Source organism: Schistocerca nitens, chromosome 3 (assembly GCF_023898315.1).
Source record: "Schistocerca nitens isolate TAMUIC-IGC-003100 chromosome 3, iqSchNite1.1, whole genome shotgun sequence".
Taxonomy (NCBI): Eukaryota; Metazoa; Arthropoda; class Insecta; order Orthoptera; family Acrididae; genus Schistocerca; species Schistocerca nitens.
Genome location: NC_064616.1, coordinates 159687581 through 159710963, shown reverse-complemented (window position 1 = coordinate 159710963; position 23383 = coordinate 159687581). Strand labels below are relative to the sequence as shown.

At 39.0% G+C, this 23383-nt stretch overlaps 1 protein-coding gene across 1 annotated transcript in view; it reads right to left on the bottom strand.

Moving 5' to 3' along the window:
* Nucleotides 1-23383, bottom strand: part of LOC126249119 (sodium channel protein Nach-like) — a 187658-nt gene that overhangs the window by 143368 nt on the left and 20907 nt on the right. The window contains exon 2 of the mRNA XM_049950770.1: nt 11193-11396. Within this exon, the coding sequence (XP_049806727.1) occupies nt 11193-11396 (204 nt within the window). The remainder of the gene's footprint in view (nt 1-11192; nt 11397-23383) is intronic.

Genomic DNA, 23383 nt, shown 5'->3' with positions numbered 1-23383 from the left:
AAGAAAAAAATTGAGTTTGATTCATTTTGAGGAAATGTTCCATAAGAACTTGTTAAATATCATGTGTCAAGTGAGTTTTTTTTCTAATGGACAGCGAATAGAGAATTTTAATAAAGTAATTTGTGGTGATTTGTGTATATTTTATTTATAACTAATGTTAGATATTTATAAGCTTAACGAAATTTTGAGTCTAGTAATTTGACAAATTTGCATATAAGCAGGCACCTAAAGGTGGCATGAGTAACAGAAAATTACACTAAAATGAATTTGATCCTAAAATATAAAATAAAGTCAAACAATTTAAAAAGAGTTCTGTTGCATTATTGAAGTAATGAAAGGATATGTTGACTTATTAAAATGTGTATGGTACAAAACCTTGAATGTACAGTATTCTAACATTTTGTAATAACTTTCACTAGAACACATCCTAATGAAAAAATAACCAACTTTGTAACGATTACTACAACAGTATAGCAAATTACTTTACAAAAAAAAGTAGGAGAGATTTTACAGATTATTTCTCAAAGTCAGATTTAACACTGTACTTAACCACTTAAATAATTTCCTAGTGACAATGTCTAGAAAACATAAACAGGAATTTAATTTTGTCATGGGTGATGAAGTATTAAGGTACACATTTCGATATTACGTGAAAATAAAGGTAATTATGTTATTTTGAGCAAACGCAAATAGTGACCTGGCATCTTCTGATTTTAAAATAGAGATAAAAGATAAAATATCGATTAACTGCAAATTTTGTATCCAACATAATCCAGTAATCTATCACTTGAAATGAAAATGAAAGTTGAAATACTTGTATCTTTAACTCAGTCTGTCAGAACTTTACCTGTTTCAGGTGTATTACTCTTGTTTGGTTAATTGTTTTTATAAACAAATGGTGGTAATAGAATGGAGAAATACATTTAAATCTTATTAAATATTTCATGTTTATAAATAGATATCCATATCTTGTGCTTATGAGTAAAAACTAAAAATGGAAGATAGACAATCGAAGGTCTTTGCATAATATGCAATACTAAAAAGAGTAAGTTTGATGAAAAGTTTGTAAGTTTGTTCGTGAAGAAATTGTTGGTCAATTATATAAAGTAAGGTAAAAAAATTTTAAAATACTGAAATAAAATTTACCAATAAAATTAAAAATCAATATGGTACTGTACCATAATTTTCTAGAACTCTTATTTTATCGTACTGCAATGAGAATTGTTTGTTAACTGTTCTTTTTATAAAATTTTTAGTGTTTAAATTTATAGTTATTCATTTGTACCCTAATTGTATCTTTATTTTCACTTCATCCTTATTTTCATATCATAAATTCACATTTCAGCTTTGCAACCTCCTTATAATTTAAAGTGAATCCCTTATTTTCATCTCTGTAGTTCTCAAAGTAATCCACTTCAAACCTAATCAGTAATTCATTTATTTGTTAATTCATCAGTTCATTCACCCTGCATACAGACTGTTTCCACAGTATTTTTACCATTGTTAGTATATACTGTTCTGTCCATATCAAAATATGTGACTGTCTTTCCTTTCTTATCTACCTTATCATTTAATGTTAGTGTTGCATTTGATGTAGTGAATACTGTTAGAAAATTATTTGTAGCTGTGTTATTTTCTACATAATAATCCTTGAATCAGTACTTCATCTGAACCATAGACTCACTTATTAAATTTATATCTATATTTGCTAATCGATCAGCCAGTAGCATCTCAATTTTTGTAAAACAGTAATATAGTAAGTGTTACACATTTTCTGATGTTGTTCATATTTTTCGGAAAATGAATTCAGACATACCTCAGCAATAGCTCGTTTTGCTGGGTCTACTTTTATTCTGTCTACATGTAAGTCATTAACCATTTCAGACATACCTCAGCAACAGCTCGTTTTGCTGGGTCTACTTTTATTCTGTCTACATGTAAGTCATTAACCATTTCTCCATTTATATAATTTATATACATTTACTAGTTCCAAACTTATGTTGGCTGGTTCTACTTTTACTTTCATTAAGTCTTTCAAACAAAATATTGCTTTTATTTCTAAAATTCATCACTTCATAGACATCTAACAATTTATATATCCTTTTTCTATGGCTTTGTTTGCCGCGCGGGATTAGCCGAGCGGTCTAGGGAGCTGCAGCCATGGACTATGCGGCTGGTCCCGGCTGAGTTTCGAGTCCTCCCTCGGGGATGGGTGTGTGTGTTTGTCCTCAGGTTAAGTAGTGTGTCAGCTTAGGGACTGGTGACCTTAGCAAATAAGTCCCATAAGACTTCACACACATTTGAACATCTATAGCTTTGTTTACTTCATCAGTTGTTCATTGTTCCATTAAAACTTCTTGTGCGATTACAGTGATTATATTTATTTACTACCGTGTGAGGTGGCATAGTGGTTAGAACACTGGACGCGTATTCGGGACAACAGCGGTCCAATCCCGCGTCCGGCGGTCCTGATTTAGGTTTTCCGTGATATCCCTAAATCACTTCAGGCAAATGGCGGAATGGTTCCTAATCCGATGAGACCGATGACCTTGCGGTTCTGTCTCCTCCCCCAAATGAATTCCAACACATTTATTTATTCCCTTTCTGCACATTTTACACATAAAGGGAAAAAAACAGTTTTTCATTTTTATGTCTTCACTCGTACAGGTAAAGTAGGATTATACAATCCTTTTTACATTTTAAAAACCCATACAACTTTTTAGAATAACATCTTGACTCATGTATTTTTGTAGGATGACCTACAGGGTAATAATCATAATATTGTGCAGCTGGAGAGAGACTACAGACATCATATATCTTATTTTTGTGTTAACACTTTTTACTGTAACTGTGGTGTCACCGCTAGACACCACACTTACTAGGTGGTAACTTAAATCGGCCGCGGTCCTGTAGTACATGTCGGACCCGCGTGTCGCCACTGTGTGATCGCAAACCTAGCGCCACCACATGTCAGGTCTCGAGAGACTGAGGAGACCTCGACCCAGTTGTACGGACAACCTAGCTAGCGATTGGACGTGCTAAGCCTTGCTCTCATTTGCCGAGAGATAGACAGTAGAATAGCCCTCTGCTAAGTTAACTGGCGACCACCTAGCAAGGCGCCATTTGTCTCAGTGCCTATAGCTTACTAATATTCAAGAGAGATGTATTCCAAGGACTAATTAAAAGTTAAGTAACAAGCATCTACGTACTTTTCTTCTTATTCATTTATAAGTTCTCATGTTCCAGACTTCACGCCCGTCTGCGTTAGCATTGCGTGCCCTATCGGCTACAGCATTGTGTCTAGGCTGTATGGTCTAGACACAACAGTAACTCTTTATGTTACTGTCTTCGTACGACTAGTATAAACAGCATCTGTTTGATTCAGTGGTTCAGTAGCTGCAGATAACTGTTTCATTTTCTTAAGTTTTTTATAGACTGTTGAGTTAATCCAATTACATTCCCACATCTCTACTAAACTATATACTGGACTTTTTATTTCTGTACTTCCTGTTAATGTCTTTCGATGTAAACCATTCACTAATGCTCGAGATCAGGTGTTATTTGTTTCAGTTTCGAATACTTTTTTACTACAATGCCAAAAACAGCCATGATATTGATAAATAGTATTTGTTTACTTATGAAAACCATCTCATTTTGCTCCATTTATATTTACTTCACCAGCGTATTTAAAGTTATTATTGTTTAATCTATTTAACCAAGCTTTAGATTATTTACTATAAATTTCCTTTTTTCCTTAACCAGACCATAAATTCTACTGTTATGTAAGAACTTACATCAGTATGTAGCATACAAATTCCAGAAGTTGTTAAATGACAAAATGAATCTATATCAGCTATTTCTAGGAATTTTATTCCTATGTAATTTTGATTTTCTCATGTATTGAATAAATTTTGAAAGGACTCTTTCTTTGATTGTCTCAAATTTAATGTTCCTGTATATTTACTAATTTTACCTTGTCTAAAATTGCTGCTGTCTATAATTTTTACACCTAAATGTTTTATATCCGATAACATTACTCTATTTCCTGTGTAGATAGTATACTGATTTATTGTATTTTCAGAAGGCACTGATGTCCAAGCAGTTCGGTCACTTTCCCCCCTTTTAAACAAACCAACAGACCAACCTTTATTGTATTTTCAACACAGTACTTCAGAATACATTGTGAATCATAAACTTTACCATAATGAGCTATAAATGTATAAAGATTATGTTTATTAGATATCATTCACCTACAGAATTTTGGCCACATGGTTAGAGGCGCGATGTCACTGATTGCGCAGCCTCTCCCGCCAGAGATTCGAGTCCTCCCTCGGGCATGGGTAGTGTGTGTGTGTGTGTGTGTGTGTGTGTGTGTGTGCGTGCGCGTGTGTTGTTCTTAGCATTAGTTAGTTTTAGTTAGATTAAGTAATGGGTAAACTTAGGGACCAGTGACCTCAGCAATTTGGTCCCCTAGAAATTCACACACATTTGAATATTTTTGAACCTACAGAATTCATCATTTCCTTTACACTTATAATCAGTATACCATGATAATTTTGAACTCTTATGAGACTTGGAACATGTATTCCTGTTTCTTGTTGAGCTTCATAATCACACCCAATTTATTTATCTGTATATGAGCAAGGAATTCTCTTCGGGAATTCTTTTTTACAACACTTAAACTGTTTTACTGTAACTATATCACTGCATTTCAAACATTAAAAAATATGATACGTTTTATATTCTCCAGTAGCACAATAGCCGTTTTTACTACATTTTTGGCAACCATCCACTACATATTCTTCAACAAATTTCCTTACATATGCACCGCAATTTCGTATTTTGTATTACATGTAGCATTTATGACGTTAATTTCTACTTCTAGACCTCAGTTTCTACGTATTTGCCCCGCAACCACCTGTGCAGTTTCAACGTCCTAATTTACGATGTTTTTATTTCCTATAGTTCAATAATTGTCACCCTCTAGGTGCGTAAGTGAAAGTAACGATAAAAGTAATCTCAGGAAAAGGTATAATTTTTCCCTCCATGTCATGTACTGAGCTTATTTTTATAGTGCAGAATCTGTAGTTTAATGTAACAATAGGGTATGAGCAGAAGTTTCTTGACTTATTCCCCATGTAAGAAATGTGTCACATGCATCTGTGTCTGAGAATTAACGTTTAGAAACTTTTAGTTTTATTTTGTAAACTTTCTTGTCCGCTAATCTTACTAACAATCAAATATTTTGTCAGATAGTGTCCTTTGACACAATCTTTAGTGTGGATGAATAAATTAATAGTCTTGAAGAATTGAACCAGTTTAAAAAATCACCTATCCCTTCCACCATTTGTTTGATTACGACACGTAGTGCTCTTTCAATGGCACAATTTCATTTGCTGCTGAGATAGTGATATCACCATTGTCCTTCTTGTCGCTTTCAGTTAGCAGTGTCTCTGACATTACCCAGCTATTTTCAGTTGTGCCCCGTCCATTTCCTACCCTCTTCCTGTGTTGTAGAAGCTATCCATACTTTCTTCTTCCGCTGGCGGATGGTAGTGCATGATAACCCTTCTGGCAGTACAGTTTAAGCCTGGCAATACCAACGTATGTTCCGTAGCGCATCCTCCCCAGATGGTGAGGGGTGGGGTGGGATGTAGACTATGTCCAAGGAAAAAATATCTTTTACCACAATCTTACCAGTATTAGCAAATTTTCCGTAACCTGTACACCGAAGAGTTGTGCTTTATGACCAATTTGAACTAATTTTATAAATACAGATTTCATTAACTATAGCTGAGTTTTGTTCACAACACACTTTTGAAAGATATATAAATGTGCAAGAAGGTTTGCGAATTTATGAATGAGACCACAACATTTCTTGCGAAGAGACACATCTACTAATAAGGCATAAATTTTTGGGTTACGTTTTACTTAACAAGTCAAGACGATTATGGAAGCTGCTATGAGACATCATTAAAAAATAGAATAAGTGGTTTTTGAATTTAAAATATAAAGTACAATTTTAGATAACAATATTTTCAGAAGGTGGACTTAAAGTTCACTTCCACTTTTGTATTGCTAGGATTAAATCGATGAATTTCAGGCATTCCGCCGTTCTTGTTGCAGCTTGGGGTTCCGACGTCAGTAGCGAAATTCAGTTAATTTTTCTTGTGCGTAAGTAGCATTCAGCTGCTTTGCTTACCAATGACTGCATATTTTCTAAGCCTTTTGTGTGGGTCTGCACTTAACTTTTGTAGTTTCGTTTATGGGGAAACTTCCTGATACATTGGAGCTCCGTGCAGTACCGAGACTCGAACGCGGGGCCTTTGCCTTTTACGAGCAAGTGCTCTACCAGATGAGTCACCCAAGTTCGACTCACGATTCACCCTCACTACTCGTTTCTTCCAGAAGTGCTACTCCTCCAAGCTTCGCAGGAGAACTTCTTTGAAGTTTGAAAGGTAAAAGATACAGTACTGACCGATGTAAAGGTGTGTGGAGGTGTCCTGAGTCGTGCTTGGGTAGCTCAGGTGGTAGAGTATTTCCTCGCAAAAGGTGAAGTTCCCGAGCTCGAGTCTCGTTGTGGCACACAGTTTTATCCTGTCAGGAAGTTCCATATCAGTGTATACTTAGCTGCAAAGTGAAAATTTCATTAACGTTAACTATAGCTCAATGAAGTCATTATTAATGACTCCTTAGAATTATCGGATAATACCTCTCCAACCGTAATCACATGTGTCAACACGAAGTTGGTTATTACAGTTACAGTTCATTTTGAGAATAGATGTGCTAGTTAAATAAATCTGGGCTTAGATTTAGAGTAAGAAATTTATGAATGTATTCATTCAACTCACTTCGTTTTACGTGGATTGTTTGTTACATGTTCAACAGGAATATGCCAGGGTGGTCATACACACCCTATAAAGCTTGTAACACTCTTGCTGGGTAGGTTGGGTAGGTTGGGATGAGAAATAATTTTTAAGAAAAAATTATACGTTGTGCCGTTGTCGAGTTAATTAGCACTGAAATTAGCCAATCAGGCCGTTACACGCGCAAATTCAGGAGGCCCGCCAGAGATGGCTTCACTAAACGTGTCCTCCGTTTCGTTTCCTAAAAGCTAACAAGAGGTTGATTGAAAAAGTGGACACGGGGCGATAGTAAACACCGAACCCGAGCGAAGGCTGAGCAATTTCTTGTGCTGTCATCATGCTATGAAAACAACTGATGCTAATGGTATCTGGCAGGGCGCTAGATTTTCCACGCGCAGCGGCCTGGTTGGCTAAGTTCAATGCCAGTTAACTTGGAATCAGCGCAACATACCGAATTCTTTTCTTAAAAGTAATTTCTCAGCTCAGCCTACCCTCCAATACCCTTCCAAGCTTTTGAGAGTGTTCCTGACCACCCCTGCATATCAGAATATTTCTGTATCAAGAAAGGAAAATTTCTACTGTCCTATTTAGGCATGACAAAATCTATGAAAGTTTATGTATATTACATATTCTGAAATATTTCTGAAATTTCTTTCTGAATAGAGGTTTTTTGAGCTGTACCATGATATATTCCAACAACGTATACCAACCAAATTTGTGTTACCCTTAAGAATAGATACCTATGTACAACACTACGAGCAAACAGATGCAATATAACTCTCCTATAGCCTTTAAGCTTCCTATCTGGGCAACCTGCCTTCTGAAGAAACATATGGCACCATGTTGTAATCATCGTAAGCCACCAATTTTAGCGAAAGGGCGTAGGGTGGAAGTATTTACACGATAGTCAGCCAGTCTGGAAATATTTAGGACTTTTGCAAAATTTTATTTCAGACTTCATTTACCACTGAATTTTTCCAGCACTCTCTCAGTATAAGTTCTCCACTGTGTATATGTTAAGTCTGCTTGTCTTTCCAGACGCAAGCAGTTCACACCCTTAAAAGCCGCTGACAGGAGACACCTCCAGAGCTCTTCAGAATGTGCTGCAAGCTTCACCCAACCGAGTTTACCAATATGGAACGTGGGAGGCGGGTCATGTTTATTGTTGCTGGAAGGTCTTGGAGGGCAGTGAGCAGTTCCTTCGGTCTCTTCTTCATACCTATCATAGAGGGCAGATGCTCTTCTGATTGAGTCTTCATACACAACAATCAGCCTCATGACGTCCGCCTCTGTTTCTGCTCGCCTGCACTAACCACCAGTCTTACAAATGATACTCTCTTATTTCATAGTCTGTTCATTTCTTTTCTGAAGCTCCTACACTGGAAGGCGACCACTTCCTCGACTCCCAGTACTGTCCGTTTTTGTAAACTGAGGATACATGTCAAGAGATCTTTAATTAATTCATTTTTTCTCTGTCACCCACCTCCCGAAGTTCCCTACCACACTCGTCATTCTGCCCAAACCCCCGTAGTCCGATCGTGCTACATCCGAGTACAGCAACGCCAAACGAGTGTGTGTTAATAGGGGTAGGTCCGGTAGTATCGCTAACGTAAGTTTTTTTTTTATATAATCGTATTTTCTGAATGTTATATTCAAACAATCTTTACAGTAAATAGTAGTATGGTACGGTACTTAATAAAATGCCTGGCAAAAAAGTGTCACATCCAGAAAGGGAGGAGAAAATTAAATGAAAACCACCAGCTTGAAAGGGTATGTTGTGTTCCTTCAATTATTACAACACAGAGACAAGGGTAAAATGAATTTGGCAGTATGACCCGAGTTATCACTATGACGATCTAGTCCCTCTGAACTCGAAGCATGCGGTGATTTGATTGCAAAGGGACTGTAATATCATTTCATTCTCTGCTGAGGCACGTTTCCCCACGACGTTTATAAGTAATCATCGATAACATGGTTAATAGGACTGGGGCAAAGTTAGCGTGTGATCTGGTTCCTCACATATCGTATCGGGTCGGATCTGGGGATCTTCCTCGCCACAGGAGTACCTCAAAATTACCCACACAGTTCATAGGCGTCGTGTAGTTTGTTGATGATCATTGTCCGCTGAAACATGGCACCAAGATCCTGTCACATTGAAGCTAAAACACGAGGACGCAATATGTCGATGACGTAATGCTGTGCCGTCAGTGTTCCCTCAATCAACGCTAATCATGACCTGAAGTCATACCTAATGGCTGCCCTCATCATGATACCAGGAGCAACACCGTTGGCCCTCAACAAAACATTGGAGGAATGGATCCTCTCCCCATGTGCGCCATACTCGTCGACGATTGTCATCTGTGGGTGTGCAGAAGCGCGATTCGTTGCTGAATACATTGTCACGCAATGTATCAACTGTCAATGATTCATGGTCATGGCACCACTGCAAACGAAACCATATGTGCTGCGGAGTTAATGCCAGCCTACGTCTGGGACGGTAAATCCCTGGTCTGGCAGCTGCTAGTCCATGGTCAATGGTGTTGGATGACACAGAGTATTGGAGGGGTCCATTACTTGTTGTTGGCTGGCAAGTACAGATATGAAGCGGTTACGATTGGCTTGGTGGACACTGTGACAATCCCTCGTTGTAGAATCAGATTTTGTTGACAGTTTTCGTTTACTGTAACCAAGACGTTGAGCACGTGTGGCCTCGTGTTCCCATTCACTCCACCATCGGGCCACAGCCACATACGAATGCCTCACAAAACTGAATACTGCAAGATTGGACCAACTGGTCAAATGGAGGCCCACAATGATTCCACTCTCAAACTCCGTGTGTTGTTAATAAGTATGTCTCACAAGACTACAGGGCATTTCTGTAGCCTATACAGTGGTCAGTCAACACCTGACGCTATTCACGCCTCTTATATGCGTAACAAAGTCTGATAATAACATTAACCACGATCGACATTAACCCATTCTTGTGTCCATTCTACCTGTCATTGAGGATTTCGACTCTAATCGTTTATATGACTGGCATACATAATTTCTTCCAGGTGCTTCATTTATTTTGTCAAGCAGCGTGGAATTATTAAACCCAATGCGATAAGAGTGTGACTTGATAGGTTTATTTGTATTTTTCAACACTATCAGCACTGTCGTCCATTGAATATTTGAGAGTTGTATTGTAAAAGAAATTTCAGTACGTAAAACAGACTTTTTTCTTCCAGAAATGTTTTAATCTGATCGCGCAATATAATAAACCTTGTCCTGTCCATCATCTCACCTATTTCTTTAAAGAATTTTTGAACTTGATTCTCCCTAAAAACTGCTGTTCCCTGCAAAGGTCGCGGATGCAGCTGTCCTCAACCTTAATTCTTCTTGTCGTTTCATAAAACCATAGAAAAATACTTTAACAGATTTAATCTTTGTCTCACTGTACCGATGTTTTATTTTCAGAAGCAGTGCATATTTTTTACAGTAAATTTAAGAACGTGGCTTTTCGCAGAGGCGTATGCTGGCTGTCTAAAATTTTAATATGTTTGTACTGTACCGTTTCTTGTTCGACACTTTATCTTTATCATTAAAATATACCTCTTTGTTTCGCTGTAAAATTTTAATTTCCTTACCAAAAGTACCCCTCGGAGCTCAAAATTTCTAAGTCTTTTCCGTGATTGATATTTTAAGAAGTCTGATTTTATCTACCGCATCCTTTTAGTTCCATCCAAATTATATTTTGAATTCTCCATCTTTGCACTGTTAAAGAAGTATTAAAGTTTCTATGGGCTCCGTTTTGTCCGGTTCAACCCGAATTTGGTTTGTCCGATACAACCCTATTGTCTCGCTGTGATAATTCAACACCCTCATTGCTTTTACACTGGTTAGATATCCTCACAGCCTACAAGAAATAGAATAATATCGGTCGTATATGTAGACAGACTGAAAATGTAATATTACTTAATAGCACTCAAAACAAAACATCGCAAAGTTAAGTTTGTGCACAAGGAAAATAAGTAAGATCAGATAACTTGTTGCCAGTCCGAAAAGCATAGCACGTCAGGTGCGGCCACTAGTGTTGCAGTTTATAAACAGTTCCTGTTCAATAACATCCACTGCTCGAGATTACCCGACATCCCCGTATTCGTCACAGTACAGGTACTTGTAAAAGCACAAGCCTACCATCATATAAACACACCGTAATTTTAACCACTGCTCGAGATTACCCGACATCCCCGTATTCGTCACAGTACAGGTACTTGTAAAAGCACAAGCCTACCATCATATAAACACACCGTAATTTTAAGTAGCACCGCAAATGATACCCACCTGCGAAGACTGCGAATGGCGACGGACTTGCGGACGCACATGGAGGGGCAGATGGTGACGCTGGGGAACGGCAGACGGGACAGTGGGTATACCGTCGACTCCACAGAGGTCACGATGGGGCTGTCCGCGAACTTGCGCCACGCCTGCCAGCTCAGGGACACTGCGCCAGCTGCGCATGCGCACACGGCCAGCGCCCATACCAGACTGCACACACATCAGTAAAAACTCTGGTTTCACATTAGTGAGTACGAAATTCTTATTTCTTTACTTACAAGGTTCAATATTAAAATTACAACACAGGGAAACGAATATTTACTTATTGTAGATACACGGTATACTAGGAAAGGTATGTCACTGATTATTCTTCCGTGATTTGAGAGTCTGGAAATGAAGTCCCATATTGCTTGACAGAGCGTAGGGGAACGATGCAGGAGAAAACTCACCGCCGTACTAGGCAAGGTCCTAATGGAGGTGGTGTGGCGTTGCCTTCCTCCGACCGTAATGAGGATGAATGATGATGATGATGAAGACGACACAACGACACCCATTCATCTCGGGGTGGATGAAATCCCTGACCCCACCGGGAATCGAACTCGAGATCCCGTGCTCGGGAAGCGAGAACGCTGCCGCGACACCACGAGCTGCAGACGATTTGAGGGTCTAGAGAGTACAAAATATGATACAATGGCCACATCTTACAACTACGATGGCTCTAACAAGGCTGGACGTCCATTCGACGTGACCTCTAAGCAGACAGTGGATCGTCACTGCAAGTAGTATGATAGTACCATTTGTGGTGATTTTTTGTCTAATTTACGGCTAGATTCCTGATAAGATAACAGATTAATTAACTAATCTCTAATTCGTGTCTTAAGTAATAGCGTTCTCTGTCTACTCTGCTCTTATTCACTCCTTCCCCCCACCCCCGCACCCCACCCCCTGGCCTAGCGTTTTTGTGTCCAATAGCGTTTGAGTATCGACGCCTTTTGGCCAATGGGCTCTTGAGCCCAGGAACTCGGTGTAGTAGCATTTCATACAACTTATTGGATGTGCAGCACCAGCACTACTTGCGTCCAGTACTCCAAGTAGTAATCATGATGAAAGGAACCTGGCGGCAGCGAGTAGCCGGGAAGGATAATAAGAAAACAGCATTTGAAAGGAAGTACATACTCCTTCCTCTTCTTCTTTTTTTGTTTATGCATATACCCCGTAGTTGCGCAGGGTCAGCGTGGTTAGGATCGGATGTGGCAAGGTTAATGTTAAGGGGTGGCTGGATTCCCTTCCTGCCGCCACCCCATACCCGCCGGGATGGAATTAGTGTACTTCAGCTGTCCCCATCTATTGTAATACGTGGAATAGTGGGAATGCGTTCAAATGTCTGCAAGTCGTATAACTGAGGCGGGACGTAGGGAGCAGACCGGTATTCACCTAGAGGGATGTGGAAAAACGCCTAAAAACCACACCCACGCTTGCCAGCACAACGGCTCTCGTCGTTAACCCGCCAGGCGGATTCGATCCGGGGCCGACGCGCCTACCCGAGTCCAGAAAGCAACGCATTAGTGCTCTAGGTTAACCTGGTGGTTGATAGGAAGTACATACTGATTATTATTACAGTTGTTATTGCTGCTGTTATTATATGTGAGCTTATATATACTTAGGCTATTGTTTTATTGTTAGTGCAGACGTGCATGACTCCACACAGCCGTCAACAGTGGCAGCGGTAGCAGCAGCATTAGCAGCTGAGCTCCCTGACCCGTTGGCGTTCGAGCAGCACCAATAACAGCAACAGCAGCAGTCTGCATATGAGCTCTCGTAACTTCAGACGTTCGATCGACCACAGCCAGCAACATAGAAACTCCGATAGAGTGCTACTACTAGCAGAGTGCTGTCACTGTTCTTCCCTAGTACAGACAATTTAACAGCAAGTAGTTCAGACCTTGTGCATGTCCAGATAGAGACATCGATGTGGTCATCGACACACTGAATGTGCAGCGAATTGGCACTAAAGTGCGCTATACGTGGGTGGAAACAGGGTACCTGAGTGGTACGATCGAGTTGTTGTTGTTGTTGTGGTCTTCAGTCCTGAGCCTGGTTTGATGCAGCTCTCCATGCTACTCTATCCTGTGCAAGCTTCTTCATCTCCCAGTGCTTACTGCAACCTACATCCTTCTGAATCTTCTTAGTGTATTTATCTCTTGGTCTCCCTCTACGATTTTTACCCTCCACGCTGCCCTCCAATGCTAAATTTGTGATCCCTTGATGCCTCAGAACATGTCCTACCAACCGATCCCTTCTTCTTGTCAAGTTGTACCACAAACTCCTCTTCTCCCCAGTTCTATTCAATACCTCCTCATTAGTTATGTGATATACCCTTCTAATCTTTAGCGTTCTTCTGTAGCACCACATTTCGAAAGCTTCTATTCTCTTCTTGTCCAAACTATTTATCGTCCACGTTTCACTTCCATACATGGCAACACTCCATACAAATACTTTCAGAAACGACTTCCTGATATTTAAATCTATACACGATGTTAACAAATTTCTCTTCTCCAGAAACGCTTTCCTTGCCATTGCCAGTCTACATTTTATATCCTCTCTACATCGACCATCATCAGTTATTTTGCTCCCCAAATAGCAAAACTCCTTTACTACTTTAAGTTTCTCATTTCCTAATCTAATTCCCTAAGCATCACCCCACTTAATTCGACTACATTCCATTATCATCGTTTTGCTTTTGTTGATGTTCGTCTTATATCCTCCTTTAAAGACACTGTCTATTCCGTTCAACTGCTCTTCCAAGTCCTTTGCTGTCTCTGACAGAATTACAATGTCATCGGCGAACCTCAAAGTTTTTATTTCTTCTCCATTGATTTTAATACCTACTCCGAATTTTTCTTTTGTTTCCTTCACTGCTTGCTCAATATACAGATTGAATAACATCCGTTAGAGGCTACAACCCTGTCTCACTCCCTTCCCAACCACTGCTTCCGTTTCATGCCCCTCGACTCATATAACTGCCATCTGGTCTCTGTACAAATGGTAAATAGCCTTTCGCTCCCTGTATTTTACCCCTGCCACCTTAAGAATTTGAAAGAGAGTATTCCAGTCAACATTGTCAAAAGCTTTCTCTAAGTCTAAAAGTGCTAGAAACGTAGGTTTGCCTTTCCTTAATCTATCTTCTAAGATAAGTCGTAGGGTCAGTATTCCCTCATGTGTTCCAACATTTCTACGGAATCCAAACTGATCTTCCCCGAGGTCGGCTTCTACCAGTTTTTCCATTCGTCTGTAAAGAATTCGCGTTAGTATTTTGCAGCTGTGACTTATGAAACTGATAGTACGGTAATTTTCACATCTGTCAACACCTGCTTTCTTTGGGATTGGAATTATTATATTCTTCTTTAAGTCTGAGGGTATGTCTCATACATCTCACCAGATGGTAGAGTTTTGTCATGACTGGCTCTCCCGAGGCCGTCAGTAGCTCTAATGGAATGTTGTCTAGTCCCGGGGCCTTGTTTCGACTCAGGTCTTTCAGTGCTCTGTCAAACTCTACACGCAGTATCGTATCTCCCATTTCATCTTCATCTACATCCTCTTCCATTTCCATAATACTGTTCTCAAGTACAGACCAAATCACACACCAGACACTTGCCGTTGCACAAAGCAGACTGGAACAAATTAACGGAAATTATCCAACGACACGATCTAGAAAACATCAATGGAAGTATCGATTATAGGGTACACAAGTTAACACAGGTGATACAACATGCACAAAACACTTCAATACCGACAGCAAAGAACACAAATTGCTCACAAGTACCATGGACCAACGAACTTACGAGACTCAAACAAGACGCAAGACGCAAACGAAAATTATATCAAAGGGCGATAGCAGATAGGGACAGACGAATAAGACTTGAAGCATATACGCATGCACAAGACTTATATAGACAGACCCTATACAACACGCGTAGACAACAATGGGAGCTATTTGTAACAACACAAACACAGCAAAATATATGGGGGGAACCATACAAAATACTGACAGAGAAGATAAAAACCCCACTAGTTCTGGGAACGCTAAGGCAGGATGACGGCACGATGACGAGGGGATGGAGGAATACAGCGGAGTTTCTGCTGTATAAACTGCTCCCTGACGACGTTATCGATACAGACACACAATATCATGCAACACTAAGAGAAAACCTACACACACCATACAACACTGCAACTGTCAACTGTCCTTTTGCGCAAGAAGAGGTTGCGCTAGCAATATCAGAGCTCAAAAACAAAAAAGCACCTGGACCAGATGGTATCCACTCGGAAACACTGAAAAAACTAGCACCGCAGATCACCCCGTTCCTAACAACGTTACTGAACCATGCCTTACGGCTGGGCAGGGTACCTACAGTATGGAAAACCTCCAAAGCAGTCATTATTAAGAAATCAGCGGACAGGGATCCTTCATATCCAAAGACTTACAGGCCAATATGCCTAATAAACACCCTAGCAAAGATTCAGGAGAAGCTACTGTGTAAGCGCCTGCAAACACACAGAGCTCTCAGGGGTATGAGCCAACACCAGTTCGGCTTCAGATCTGTCAGATCAATAGATGATGCCATCAACCAGGCCCTGCACATAGTTAACACCACAAAACAGCAATACGCCATGACAATAATGATTGACATTGCTGGAGCATTTGATAATCTTTGGTGGCCAGCACTGTTTCAGAGGCTAAGACATCCGGAGGTACCGAAATCACTGTACAACAGTTTTCTAGACTACTGTAAAGACCGAGATGGACAGCCGGAAAGTAATTAAAAGAATTACCAAAGGCTGTCCTCAAGGGTCGATCTGCGGCCCCATCTTCTGGGACATAACAATCGAACCCCTCCTACAGCTTCTGGATGTTGATGACAGGTCAGACGGAATTGTCACCTACGCAGATGACCTATTAGTTGTAGTCACTGCAAACAACAGAGCCCAGTTAGAAGAGAAAGCCAGTGGATTACTACAAACAATTACTCAGTGGTGTCACAACAACAAACTCAGGATAGCCGAAAACAAAACAACATACACTTTACTGAAAGGATCACTTCAAAGGAATCCTTCGGTTAAAATTGGGGGCACAAACATCAAACGAGCACGCATTACGCGCTATCTTGGGGTACACATAGACGAAAAATTGAATTTCCACGAACACATAAGGCTAACAACAGACAAAGCAGAAAAAATACTCCACAAACTGGTGAGGCTAAATTCAAAACAGTACAGACTACCTCTACATCTGTGCGCTCTTCGAATCAGTACTCAGCTTTGCAGCTAGCACGTGGGCACATAGACTGAACGTGGTCACCAACAAAGCATCCGTCAGACGAGGGCAGAGAAGTGTCCTACTTAGGCTATCTGGAGCCTTCGGTACCACCTCAGCGGATGCACTGTGTGTGGTGCTCGGAATATGCCCCATAGATATCACGATCAAATACAGAGCTACAAGGTACTGGTTAAAGGTGGGGAGACTAGATAAGGTACACACAATAACCGGTGTGCCCATAGAGACGATACGTCACCTTTAAAGTTAGCGTTTGGATGTATGGCAAGGTGAGTGGGATGTAAGTGATAAGGGACGTAGACTACACGACTTCCTCCCTGACATAAGGAAGCGGTTGACAATGAGACATATCGATCCCAGCCGCGGTATGGTACATTTCTTAACCGGGCACGGACCTTATCCCACGCACTTAAACCGCGTGAGTCTGAGGTATACACCTACATGCACATGCGGGGAAGAAGGTTCTCCAGAACACACTGTCTTTTTCTGCGGGCAATACGCGAACAATAGACATACACTAAACTTAGATTACACAGATACAGACATAGATATATACACAGCAATAAGAGACGTAGAACAATGGGCACAATTAAACGCACTGACAAACAGTATTTCAAAAACAACATATTAAGAGTATATGCGGACACTACATCACAGACATGCCTACATGCAGCGTAACAGAAATCTCCAGAAGATGGACAGCAATACACACAGTGACAACGAAAATAGTGACAATGAGGAGGAACAGGAGGAGGAAGCTGAGATGTGATAGTAAATAAGCAAATTGCTGGCAATCTAGCCAAGAAAACATCAAATGTTGTACATGGATGCGCACCTAAAGTAGTTAATACATAGGATTAGTAACAAATAGGATAAGCAACATTATTTCTCTACTAATAACCATTTGTGTGAATGTGTGTGACTAGCGGTCAACGGCTCGAAGAAACCATTCCGAGGTATTCACCGTCAGTCACACTCGGTGATGGTACTAACAAATCTCTCATCTATCCTATCTTCTTTTTATATTCTTCTTAAAAAACAACAAAATTTTATTTATATTTCAACATTAAATTATTGTTATTTTGAAAAGTATCATTCTTTGTAAATGTTGTAGATAAAACAAAACGAAAGAAAACTGTAAAAAGATGAAAAACGAAAATTGTAAGATGTACGACCTGTTTTAAACATCAGGTAACAGGTCTGTAATTTGGCAATAAATAAATAAAATGTCCTCAAGTACATCGCCCTTGTATAGACCCTCTATATACTCCTTCCACCTTTCTGCTTTCCCTTCTTTGCTTAGAACTGGGTTTCCATCTGAGCTCTTGTTATTCATACAAGTGGTTCTCTTTTCTCCAAAGGACTCTTTAATTTTCCTGTAGGCAGTATCTCTTATCCCTAGTGAGATAAGCCTCTAGATACATTTGTGCTCTAGCATCCCTGCCTAGCCATTTTGCACTTCCTGTCGATCTCATTTTTGAGACGTTTGTACTCCTTTTTGCCTCCTTCATTTACTGCGTTTTTATATTTTCTCCTTTCATCAATTAAATTCAATATTTCTTCTGTTACCCAAGGGTTTCTACTAGCCCTCGTCTTTTTACCTACTTGATCCTCTGATGCCTTCACATCCCTCAGAGCTACCCATTCTTCTTCTACTGTATTTCTTCCCCCATTCCTGTCAATTGTTTCCCTTATGCTCTCCCTGAAACTCTGTGCAACCTCTGGTTTAGTCAGTTTATCCAGATCCCATCTCCTTAAATTCCCACATTTTTGCAGTTTCTTCAGTTTTAATCTACAGTTCATAACCAATAGATTGTGGTCAGAGTCCACATCTGCCCCTGAAAATGTCTTACAATTTAAAACCTGGTTCCTAAATCTCTGTCTTACCATTATATAATCTATCTGATACCTTCTAGTATCTCCAGGCTGCTTCCATGTATACAACCTTCTTTTATGATTCTTGAGCCAAGTGATTAAGTTATGCTCCGTGCAAAATTCTACCAGACGGCTTCCTCTTTCATTTCTTAGCCCCAATCCATATTCACCCACTGTGTTTCCTTCTCTCCCTTTTCCTACTCTCGAATTCCAGTCACCCATCACCCATCACCCCCTCACAATCGAGTATATTGAAATAAAAATGGCTGACGAGTCTAGCCCACTGCTTACATCAATTAATGTCGGAATGTTAAATGGTGAAGCAAAAGTAGTGATCATTTATGGAGAGGCAATGGTGAAGCCAAGAGGTGATGGTCCAGCTATATTCATCAGATAATCAAGTTCAATGCATTTATGTGTCAGACAAACTGTTGCTGGCAGCAATATGTTACATCAATATTCCTTGAATTTTTTACATACCAGATTAGCGCCTGCTGCTTCGCTCACGTTGAATGAATGCTCTGCACAGATTTTTTTGTTTCCCCTTACTTGAATTTTAAGGTTGTTCACAAACTGCAACACCTTGTAAGCTTTGCACGCTAATTAGGTCCATAAAAGTAGAGTCTTTTTCCAGATGTACTTCTGACCAAAAAGCAATTTTAGCAGCTAAAGTCGGAGGTGTTTCTGAATCCTGCCATGTAGGTTCTTGTTGTGAAATTTCTACAGAAACTTCCATTCCATAACAAGTATTTCTTTAGAAGTCAATCATAAATTATCATACACTTAGCTTTAAATAAGTTTTAACATAACGAAATATTTTCATAAAATTTCTCATCCCATATTTCACCCATCTCAGGGTTTGATTCCTAAAAACAATGAAACGCTTATTTTGTCCTAACGAAGGAGCCAAATACCAATTTTCTTAGATTCAGCTTCCAAGGATCTTTCACAGTGAAATATTTTCATAAAAATTTCCATCACGTATTTCACCCCTTTAGTGGCTGAATTTCAAAAAACACTGAATCATGTATTTCTTTTTATATCTAACAAAGAAGTCATATACCACTTCATATAGCTTTAAAAATGCTTTATTAGTATATTAATAATGATTTATATTAAAAATTTCGCACACAATTTTTTCCACTTGGTGGCTGAATTTCCAAATTTCTGAAATACGTATTTCGTTATATGTGACTGAGAAACCAGATACCTGTATTTGTACTTCTAGCATATAGGTTGCCTTAATAGTGACATTTTTCCAATATCCCCTCATCCTTTACGGCTGTCCATAAGGGACGGATTTAGAGCAAACTTTTGCTAAATGACACCTGCAGAGTAAGAGCAACACATTCTCTAAATTTCTGGTTTGTATCTTTAGCGGTCTGGGCTGGCTGAAGATGAGTCAGTGAATTAACGAGACCATATTTCACTCCCTTAGACGTTTTGAATTTCCCAAATCACTCGAACATATATTTTTTTCCAACCTAGAAATAAATTGTCAGAATATATATTTGTAACTTAGAAATACTTTATTAGGAATTCAATGAATAATGATTTATTTTCCAAAAAAGATTTAACTCACTATTTTACCTCCTTAGTTTTTGAATCTCCAAAAAATACTGAAGCATATACCTTAATTTTTTATAGAGAATTCACATACCATTTTTTTTGTTCCAGCTTCATAATTGCCTTAACAGCTAATTATTTTCAAAAACATACCTTTCGTCCTTTACTTCACCTACTTAGGGGTGGAATTTCCATCAATCCCTTACTAAACAGCTCTTACATTATAAGATCAACACTCTCAAAATTTCACGTTTCTCTCTTTAGTGGTTTGGCTGAGTGATGATGAGTCTATGAATCAATCAGCCCCTATTTAACCCAATTAGAGCTTCAGTTTCCAAAACCACATGTTGTTTGTTATTTCTAATCGAGAAGTCATACATCAATTTTCCTAGATGCAATTTAGAAATGCTTATTAGCTCTTGAATAATGAATTGCTTTCAAAAAAATATCACCAACTATTTCATCTCAATAGAGGATAAATTTTCAAAGATGCTGAAGCAGAGACTTCTTTATTTCTGACCAAGAAACCAAATACCAATTTTCGTTGTGCTAACATCAAAGTTGCATCAGTAGCAAACATACTATCAAAAAAATTGTCATCCCTTATTTCACCGTATTAGGAGTGGTATTTCGAAAAATCCATTCTTAAACGATGCCTAGAGTATAAGATCCTCACTCTCTCCAAATTTCCAGTTTTTGTCCTTAGTAGTTACGGCTGGGCGATGGTCTGTCAGTCGGTCACAAGACATTGCATTTTATATATAGAGATCGGCATACCAACAAAATGAAGGAAAATCTAGATCACCGTATTCTTAACTGTATTCCACGTGCGCTGCAATCCATAAATCTCATCTTGTTAGTGTGGACGCTGAAAATGTTTAGGGGATACCAATGTATGTGATTGCCCCAATAGAATTAAATGCAGTGCAATCCAAATTCAAGGTGTATGGACAGGAACACCTTCGGCAGCACTGTAAATAAATATGTATGCATATATGAGAACTACTAATAAAATATAATGTTCAATCTTTTTCATTTCTGGCTCCTAGCATCAACATAAAAAGTTACAGGCTGAGAGGGAGAGTATTTGATAAATGAAGACCAACAATTTTATGAAAAAATTCATAGTTTTTATTGTATGTATTTCACCATTTTTAATTTCATCTTTGCTGCATATATTTTTGTTAGTAATTCTTTAATTTGCAATATATGTTCTCGCAAGAAAATTCTTTGGTACTTTTTTTATTTACGATATGTATGCGGAAACATATATGAAACAAGCACTTATTACTAATACAGAGACAGTAGTGAATTTTTATTTACAACAGCAACAGCAGCATCAGAAGGAAAGAATCACACATACACATGCACAGGTATTTTATAAATACGCACATACAATGTTAATGTAAAAATGTATTTACATACACATTCGCTAATACTTATGACTAGTACTTGTTGCTACTATTACGAGTATTTCACATATACACACTTCCTTCTCTATTTACAAATAAATACCTCATCCACATACACAGACATTCAATCGAGTTCTCGTGGATAGTGCGAGAATGGTCGAGTTCAAATCTCGTCGTCACAAAAGAATCGCTTGTCGTCACGATGTGACAATCCACCTTTCAGTCCCGATGCGGTGTGTACCACCTGAAACTGCGACTGAAAGTCTAGTTGTCACACCATATGCGATGAATTATGGAAAGCACCATCAACGCCAACTAAAAGGCACGTCTTGTAGTCCTCTATCGTTAGATACATTGAAACCACACGCTGCACTTCCTGAAACCATCTTTGGGTGGGACGAGTATCTGTATCATACGGGTACATCTTTGATCGAAGCCCCACAAACTCTACAGCTTGCGAGCCATTCGCCTCGTCTTTCATCAGACCGATAACCTTATTTTATTGTGGTGTTATACCATAGGACTACTGGCTGCGAATCCAGATGTGCGAATTCCTCTGGATGGCTCATATAACGAGAAGGTGGCCTTTGGTAATATTTTTCTCTCTAATGGACATTGCTGGTATCAACGCCAACATCCTTTTTTACTCAAATGGACAAAATCGAATGGTTGCGAGAAGAGTATTTCTGAATAACCTGGCTTATGACCTCATGAAATCACATCTAAGAGAAAGAGTTAAAATTCAGTGCCTTCCCAAGGAAATATTCAAAAGGTACCGTACAACATTCGGCTAAGAAATGGGGACACTGTTTCACTTGTGGAAGGGTCAAGAATATTAACACAACAATAAGGTGTGATGCCAGAATGAGATTTTCACTCTGCAGCGGAATGTGCGCTGATATGAAACTTCCTGGCAGATTAAAACTGTGTGCCCGACCGAGTTCGAGTCTCGGTCGGGCACACAGTTTTAATCTGCCAGGAAGTTTCAATAAGGTGTGATTCTTGCAACAATTTTGTTTGCAGGAAGCATACGAATGTTAGCTACACCTGTGAAAAGTTACAGGTTACACCTGCAGACTCAGATGACTAGTAATTTGGACCTTGACATCTCTTAAATTACCAAGTGGTGCACATGGCCTGTCTGTAAGTTGTTATAATATGGTTTCCGTAGGCATTCAGTACGAATACATATATTAATTTTCAGTACTGAGAGTGAAATATAGATTTTTTAGAACTATGTCATTTATGAGTTCAGATGTATATCAACTTTTCTACGTAAAGTATAATTAACAGCCATGTTAAATAACGAAACATTCTTTACCACTATAAGTGAGCAGCAGTGTATAGACATTTCTTGGCTAGATATGTAACAATATTTCTTAGTACTTTCCACTGTGCCTATAATAAATTATTTGTATTAATTGCACAATAAAATTTGTTATTTCGAAATTATTAATATCATTTTTAGTGATACTATATCTACCCTTAAAAACAATAAACTAATTAATATCAGTACTAAGGTGAGAGTATATGAAAATAATTATAGAGCTGAGCAGCGAAAGTGGTGCACAGAATGCGCCTCCCGACTGCTCGTGCAATAAAAAAAGGCGCGCCTGCTGGAGGGTTAAATACTCGAAAGCAATTACTCTTGCGAGTCTTACGTTAACAAGGAATTTTGCATCTTTTTCTGTTTATATTAGTTTATTGTAATAACAAGGGACTGAGAATGATGGAACAGAAAATGTCCTGAAAAGTGCTAGGAATAGCGAACAAATTATGTGACAGAATTACAGGGATTATCTATCTCAGATACCTAAACATATCCTAACTGCAGGTCCAGATTATCATTGTGTTGTGCAGGCAACTGCCCATGTGCCCCGTATCGGCCTGAAAATGTTCCTTCGTGTGGATATTAAATTTGAAGGTTTTTATGTAACGAACCCTTAATGACATTATTAATGGTTAGATTTTTCTGTATATTACATCGTCATACTTCACTTCGGAACGCA